The sequence below is a fragment of the Chelonoidis abingdonii genome, chromosome 1 (assembly GCF_003597395.2).
Source record: "Chelonoidis abingdonii isolate Lonesome George chromosome 1, CheloAbing_2.0, whole genome shotgun sequence".
NCBI lineage: Eukaryota > Metazoa > Chordata > Testudines > Testudinidae > Chelonoidis > Chelonoidis abingdonii.
This window is the reverse complement of record NC_133769.1, coordinates 373,951,295-373,959,558: the sequence shown is the minus strand read 5'-3', so window position 1 is coordinate 373,959,558 and position 8,264 is coordinate 373,951,295. Positions and strand designations below refer to the sequence as shown.

Below are 8,264 nucleotides of genomic sequence, written 5' to 3'. Positions count from 1 at the left end.
ACAGTGCAAATGATCAATTGTATCTCCCTTGCCATCGCATCTCCATCCTCTACGAACAGAGAAGCCTAGGGACACCATTTAACCGATCCTTCGCCTAATAGCCATCTATGGACTTCACCGACCAGATTATCCATGTTCTCTTTTAAAACCTGTTAATAGTCCTACCTTCACACCTCCTCAGTAAACATCCACAAGTTGACGTGCCGCGGAAAAGACTCCTTTATATTTTGTTTAAACGCTGCTGCTATAATTTATTTGGGACCCCAGTTGTTGTATTATGGAAAATGTAATATAACTGCCTTATGCCACTTTCCCAAACATCTCTCAGATTAATAACTCTATCATACCACAGCCTTAGTCTCTCTCTTTTCAAGCTGAAGAGATCCTACCTCTTAATTTCCTCATATGGACCACTCTCAAACCCTTATCATTATGCCACTTATCTGACTTTCTAGTGCTAAATACCCGTTTTATGAGGAGACCACATCTGACACGTATTCAAGGATGTGGCGTACCATGGATGAATAAGGGCAATATATATTATCCAGTCTTATTCCGACTCCCTTTTAATGATGCTAACATTTTTCTTTTGAACCGCCTCCTGCACACGCGGGACACTTCAAGAGAACTAATCCACGAGAACCACAAATCTTTCGGTTAGCTAAATTGGCCCCATCAATATGGATAGTTGAATGTGTATTTCAATGTGCATTAGCTCTTAACATTATATCGCACCAGATAATTCATTTTGGCCATTTTGTGCCCAATCACTTAGTTTGGTAGAATCTTTGAAGTCTTCACAATCTCTTTGGTCTTATACTATCTTGAGTAGTTAATAATCATGCTGCACCCTTTGCCACCTCACGTTTACAACGCACCCCTTCCTCCTGGATCATTTATGAATAAATTGTTCTCAATCCATGAAAGGACCTTCCCTTTTATCCCATGACAGCTTAATTTATGTAAGAGCCTTTGGTGAAGGACCTTGTCAAAGGCTTTCTGGAAATCTAAGTACACTATGTCCACTGGATCCCCCTTCTCCACATGTTTGTTGACCCCTTCAAAGAACTCTAATAGATTAGTAAGACACGATTTCCCTTTACAGAAACCATGTTGACTATTGCTCAACAATTTGTTTTTCTCTGTGTCTGACAATTTTATTCTTAACAATTGTTTCGACTAATTTGCCCGGTACCAACGGTACCCTCCCTGCTCGGCCAGAAGTGCGGGGCAGGGGTGAGGGCTTTGCCTGGGGGTGTGGGCTCTGAGATGGGGCAAGGGTTGAGGGGTTTGGGGTGCAGGAGGGGGCTCAGGGCTGGAGCAGGGTGTTGGTATGTTGTGAGGGTGTGGGCTCTGGGAGAGAGTTTGGGTGCTGGAGGGAGTTTGGGGTGCCAGGTCCTGGCAGTGCTTACCACAGCTCCCAGGAAGCAGCCGCCAGGTCCCTGTGGCCCCTAGGCGCATGGACAGCCAGAGGGGCTCCACGTGCTCCCCTCGTGCCCACAGGCGCTGCCCCTGCAGCTCTTATTGGTCATAGGTCCTGACCAATGAGAGCTGCAGAGCCGGCACAGGGGCGAGGGTAGCGCACAGAGCCTCCTTGGCCACCCATACGCTATGGGGTCTCAAGGACCTGGCAGCCACTTCTGGGAGTCACACAGAGCTGGAGCAGGCAGGGAGCCTGCCTTAGCCACAGGCCCCTGCTGCACCACTAACAGGACTTTTAACGGCCCACTCAGCTGTGCCGACCTGAGCCACCAGGGTCCATTTTCGACTGAGCATTCTGGTTGAAAACCGGATCCCTGGCAAACCTATTCCCTGAATTCCTGATCACATTCCCTGGACCCAGAGAGACTCCATACCCATGGCCCATTCCCCAGGGCCCTGCTTTTCCTGACACGCTCCCTCCCCAGGTTCAGGGCCAGGTCCCAGGCCCTTTCTAGCCTGAACTCCACCCCTCTTCCCTCCGTCCCCACAGAATCAGCAGACTGATCTCCCCACAGTCAATGCTGAGATAAACGGGGTCAAGTTCACTCTCCCCCTCCAGCCTCTTTTGGCCTTTCTAGGACTGATGGGTCCAGGGCTTAATACAGTTGGGAGGGGAGGGAAGGGGAAGGGTGTAGTGTCTCCTCAGACCCTGTAGAGAAGGACTGCCCTTCCTTGCCCCCAGATGTAGCCCCCATCTCCCTTTGCAAATGCCAGCCACTTTTGTTCCCCCTCTGACCCCTGGAGTCAATCTCTGGGGTTGGCATCTCTCTCACTTGGTTATTCCCAGGCCCATGGTTTGTTTCTGCATCCCTAGGACAGGGAGGAGAAGTGCATTTCCTGCTGGGGGAGGGGGACACAGTGTTCAATCCTACAGCGCTTCTCCTATGAGTTTCTTTCTGTCCTAGGTGTTGTCTCCCTCTCGTGGTCCCTGAGTGGCAAAGCCAACACGCTGGTGCAGCTGGTGATCTCAGCACGGGATGGAGGGGGCCTGTCAGCCCAACCCAATGCCCAAGTGAACATCAGCATTGTGGCTGGCACGGTCTCACCTCCTGTCTTTGAGCAGGCACAGTACTTCTTCACAGTGCCTGAGGACACACAGCAGGGGGCAAGTGTTGGGGCCGTCCGGGCCCATAACCCCCCAGGTATGGACTCATCGCAGCCCCCAAAACACATTGGGCCCATATTTCCATTTCAGATGTCCTGTGCTCCTGCCCCACCCCCCACAGTGACCCTGCTGGGATCTCCCCCCACAGCCAGTGCCCTGCCCGCCCCCACGACGCCTCCTGCTGGGAGCTTCTCCCAAAGCCAGTGCCCTGCTTTTCCCCATCGCACCTCCTGCTGGGAGCTCATCCCACAGTCAGCTCCCTGCCTTCCCCCACAGCACCCCTTGCTGGGGCAGGCTGGGTGGGTGAGTGTAGCCCTGCTCTCACTGTCCTTGCTCTATATTCCCTTGTCCCCAGGTCACTCTGATGACATCTTTTATTCCATCTCCTCGGGAGATCCCCATGGCTATTTCTTCATTGACTCCAGCTTGGGACAGCTCCGCACCAGCCTTCCTCTCGACCATGAGGTCCAGGCAGTTCTGGTTCTAGATGTGCAGGCCCGAAGTGGCTCGCCGCCTGCCTACAGCAACACGCAGGTGAAGATTTCCGTGTCAGACGTGAATGACAATGCACCAACCTTCCTGGCCCCTTCTGACTCCATCCTGCTGCCAGAGGCCACAGAGGTAGGGGCCACTGTCTACACACTGCAGGCGGAGGATCGGGACAGTGGTGCCAACGGGCAGGTGCACTTTGAGCTGGTGTCAGGTGGGGATGATGTCTTCAGTGTGGAGCGCTCCTCTGGGACAGTGCGTGTGGTGGGGGCGCTGCAGTATGAGGCCAGTGCTGCCTATGGCCTAGCCATAGTGGCACGGGACAGCGGTGTGCCCCAGCTCAGTGCCACCTTCACCCTGCTGGTGCACGTGCAGGCAGAGCACGACCACGGGCCCATCTTTGACACACTCACCTACCGTGTGGAGGTGCGGGAGGGCACTCCTGTCTCCACTCGCTTCCTGCAGGTGCGGGCCCTGGCCTGGGACAGTGGTGCCACGCCCCTCACTTACCACCTGCGTGCTGATGGCGACGCTGCTAGCTTTGGCATCATGCCCGAGAGTGGCTGGCTTTATGTCAAGAGTGCATTGGACCGGGAGACACGGGACCTGTACATGCTGACAGTGCTGGCGTCTGCAGGGGCAGGCGGCACCAGCAGCGAGGCCAGGAAGACTGGCACCAGCACGGTGCGGGTCAGCATCACTGACGAGAATGACAACAGCCCCCGGCTCAGCGAGGAGCGCTACTTCTTCACCATTCCTGAGAACCAGCCACCTGGCAGCAGGGTGGGCAGGGTGACAGCCAGTGACCGGGACACAGGGCAGAACAGCCGCCTCACCTACCGCCTCCTCCAGCATGACCCCAACTTCCTCATCCACACGCAGTCTGGTGAGCGACTCCACAGGCGGTGCAGGTGGAAGCGGAGGGAGAGCCCACCGAGATCTGAGTGGGCATGGAGAGGCCTGTGAAGCTCAGCAGCGGGTGACTGTGAGGGTAGAGCAGTGCTGGCCCCAGTGTGGAATTTGGGGGTGCTGTGCTTCAGGAAGGGAGGTGGAGGTAGCATCATGCTCCCTAGTTAGTGACCCCCCGGTCTGAGAAGTACCAGAGCCGTCCCAAGGCAGAGTGCCTTGTTGGGTTGCCCTCCTTCCCACAGGGCTCTCATGGCACGGGTGGTGCCAGCAGCCTTTTAGGCAAAGCCAGGCCCATCAATGAGCTACTGCAGCCACAGATGTCCCGCCTTCCACCCGCCCAGCCCAGAGCCCAGCGCTCAGGTCAGCAGGGCCCAGCAGCCTAGAGAAGCCAGAACACAGGTGCTGAGACTTAAGGAAGCTTGTCAAGAGGGACATACAATGGGCCCAGGGGTCAGGAAAGGGCGTATGCACAAGGATGGGTTGGGGGGTCACACCCCAGAGGTGGGTCGGTGTCAGCCCGTCTCACAGGAGGCTAGGGGTTACACCCTAAGAGGTGGGTCAGTGTCAGCTCATCTCACAGGAGGTTAGGGGTTACACCCTAGGAGGTGGGTCAGTGTCATTCTGTCTCACTGGAGGTTAGAGATCACACCCCAGAGATGGGTCAGTGTCCTCCCATCTCACAGGAGGTTAGGGGTCACACCCCAGAGGTGGATTGGTGTTTCCCTGTCTTATAGGGCATTATGAGCCACACTGCAAAGGAGGGTCAGTGTCACTCCATCTCACAGGAGGTTAGGGGTCACACCCTAGAGGAGGGTCAGTGTCAGTCTGTCTCATAGGAGGTAGGTCGATGTCATCCTGTCTCATGGGAGGTAAGGTTGATGTCACCCTGGAAGTGGGTTGGTGTCACCCTGTCTTACAGGGCATTAAGGGTCACACCGCAAAGGAGGGTCAGTGTCAGCCTGTCTCACAGGAGGTGGGTCAGTGTCATCCTGTCTCATGGGAGGTAAGGGGTCACACCCTGGAGGTGGGTTGGTGTCACCCTGTCTTACAAGGCATTAGGAGTCACACCGCAAAGGAGGGTCATTGTCAGCCTGTCTCACAGGAGGTTAGAGGTCACACACCCCAGAGGTGGGTTGGTGTCACCCCATTTCACAGGAGGTTAGGGGTCACACCCCAGAGGTGGGTCGGTGTCACCCCATCTCACAGGAGGTGGGTCAGTGTCATCCTGTCTCATGAGAGGTAAGGGGTCACATCCCAGAGGTGGATTGGTGTCACCCTGTCTTACAGGAGGTTAGGGGTCACACACCCCAGAGGTGGGTCAGGGTCGCCCCATCTTACAGGAGGTGCATCAGTGTCACCCTGTCTCCCGGGAGGTTAGGGTTCACACCCCAGAGGAAGGTTTGATGCAGCTGGCATGGCTCTCTTGTCATCAGTGTGGCAAAGTACCTTCTTCTCCTCAGCCAGCTCAGTCCTTTTTAGCCTTGGAGACACAGGCTTGGGCAAAGCAAATCCTTCTAGGTAGCACAGGGTCTGGCTAATCCTTCCTTCAATTAGTCCTTTGTGCTTGTTTTCTTCCCTTCTGGAGACAGGGCACAGCCTTCCTTGCTGGAAGGGTTCAGAGCCTTGCTGCACCTAACTTGCTGGCAGCTTCTCTCACTCTTCCCCCCTTCTCCTCCCCACTTCCATGTCGGGGAGGGTTTAAAAAGGTCTCAAGCAGTTGGAGCCAGCTGAACCTAATTAGTTCCCTGGTAACTCCTTTTCCAGTGGACCTTATTTCCCCATGGTTATCTCTCCTCAGTGGATTGGGAGAGGCCTTTTAACCCCTTGGGACTAATTACTGCCCCTCCCTTTGTAGCCATTTGTCCTGGGTTCGCCACATGAGTGTTAGCTCAGCTGTCCTGTCCCCCCTCCTCTGTCCTGACTTGGCATCTGCCTTGCACTGGGGTCCTTGGTGGCTGGCACAAGGGGTCATGGCTAAGTGGGATGTGATAAGGGACCCTTATGCAATTTCAGAGAGCAGCTATGTGTTCCACCAACCCCAGCTGGCTCCCTTCCCACTGTCCTTTCCCCAGGGCCCTTGTTCTGTGACCACCATCCCAGGGCCACCTCCCTCTCCATGGTCTGCTCCTTTGGACCGGCTCCCCCACCCACAGCCCATTTGTGATTCCATCCCCCCAGTCGAGGACCATTTCTCTGCCCACAGGCCATTCCTCTGGGCTCTGTCCTGCCTTGCAAGCTGGGGCTCTCCTCTTCCCATGGGAGACAATTCCCCATCTGGAACTGTCTCTCTGTTGGGAGTCCCTGTTGGGAGCTGGCACTCTGGGAGCTGAGCTGCGTCCTTGCTTCTCCCTTGCAGGAGAGCTCACTGCCAAGCGCAGCCTGGACCGGGAGCAGCAGTCAAGCTATCAACTGCTGGTGATCGTGCAGGATGGGGGGACACCACCCCGCAGCGTCACAGGCACCGTCTATGTCACCATCTTGGATGAGAATGACAATTTGCCGGCTTTCCTTCATGTGCTGGGTGGGCGGGAGCTCCTGGTGCAGGTGAGGGAGGCAAGCAGGCACTTTCACTGCATATTGTGAGGCTGGGAGCTTCAGGTGTATGTTCTGGGGTCCAGAGCCCTCAGTACAGATTGAGGGGCAGGGCTCCAGAGCCCTTAGTACAGATTGGGGGGCAGGGCTCCCACTGCAGGTTGTTGGGGGCCAAGAGTGCTTGGTGGGGGAGGAGAGAGCCCCTGTGCAGGTGGGGCGGGGAAGGAGAGAGCCCCTGTGCAATTTGGGTGAAGGGGGGAGGAGAGGGCCCCTGTGCAGGTTGGGCAGGGGGGATGAATTTGATCAGGTCTTGATTACTTGAATAATTCTAACTTATCTACATATACTGTCACCTGTTCTTTCCATATTTTGACTTGCTTTACTTCCCCCTTGTTAATATTAATTGTTTTGAGTATCTGGTTACAATTAGTGTCTTTAGTGAAGACTGATGCGAAACAGGCATTAAACACCTCAGCTTTCTTGACGTCATCAGTTATTAGCTCTCCTTCCCCACTGAACAGAGGATCTACATTTACCTTTGTCTTTCTCCTGTTTCTTATGCATTTAAAGACACTCTTTTTGCTGCCTTTTGATGTCCTTTGTTAGGTGTCACTCATTTTGTGCCTTAGATTTTCTGATTTTGTCCCTACATGCTTATGCTACTCTTTTGTACTCCTCCATAGCATAGCAATTAGTCCATGTTTCCACTTTTTGTAGGATTTCCTTTTGATTTTCAGGTAGTTAAAGAGTTCCTGATGAAGCCATATTGGCCTCTTACTATTCTTCCTATCTTTCTTTTGCATCAGGTTAGTTTGCAGTTGTGTCTTTTAATATTGTCTCCTTTAGAAACTGCCAGCTGTCCTCAATTTCTTTATCCCTTAGATATTCTTCCCACGGGACCTCACCTACCAGTTATCTGAGTTTGTTAAAATCTCCTTTTTCTGAATTCTTTTTTCCTTATCTTGCTGCTCTCACTCCTTCCTTTCTTTAGAGTCATGAAATCTATCATCAGGGGCGGCTTTAGGCCGATTCGCCCGATTCCTGGGAATTGGGCCCCATGCCTAAGAGGGCCCGCGCTTTAGGCGCCTTTAAAATTTTTTTTTACTTACCCCGTCTGCGGTCTGCTCCGGGGTCTTCCATGGCCCCGCTCCCCTGACCAAAGCGCTGGCGGGAGCGCGACTGCCCCACAGCCCCACTCTCTCAGCTGGAGCTCTGGCCGGAGCGCCGCAAGCCCCGTGGCCCTGCTCTCCCGGCTGGAGCTCTGGCCAGAGCGCAACAAGCCCCCCGGCCCCGGCTGGAGCTCTGGCCGGAGCGCGACAAGCCCCGTGGCCCTGGCTGGAGCTCTGGCTGGAGTGCGGTAAGTCCCGTGGCCCCGGCTGGAGCTCCGGCCGGAGCGCCGCAAGCCCCGCGGCCCCGCTCTCCTGGCTGGAGCTCCAGCTGGAGCGCGGCAAGCCCCGTGTCCCTGACTGGAGCTCTGGGCCCTTTAAATACCCCCAGAGCCCTGGGGTAGCGGGGGGCTCTGAGGGCTATTTAAAGGGCCAGGGCTCCAGCTGCCTCTGCCATCCTGGTCCTTTAAATAGCCGCCAGAGCCCTGCCACCCCCATGCATTCCCCAGGGCTCCCACGTCTATTTAAAAGGTCCGGGGCAGGGTAGAAGCAGGGGAGCCCCGGGCCCTTTAAATAGCCCCCAGAACCCTGGGATAGCAGGGAGCTTGGGGGCTATTTAAAGGGCCGGGGCTCCAGCTGCC

The 8,264-nt window shown here is 55.1% G+C and overlaps 1 protein-coding gene across 1 annotated transcript in view; it reads left to right on the top strand.

The window, feature by feature from the left end:
• Positions 1–8,264, top strand: part of DCHS1 (dachsous cadherin-related 1) — a 136,776-nt gene that overhangs the window by 41,475 nt on the left and 87,037 nt on the right. The window contains exons 5-7 of the mRNA XM_075061880.1: positions 2,388–2,624; positions 2,943–3,962; positions 6,342–6,529. Coding sequence (XP_074917981.1) covers positions 2,388–2,624; positions 2,943–3,962; positions 6,342–6,529 — 1,445 coding nt within the window. The remainder of the gene's footprint in view (positions 1–2,387; positions 2,625–2,942; positions 3,963–6,341; positions 6,530–8,264) is intronic.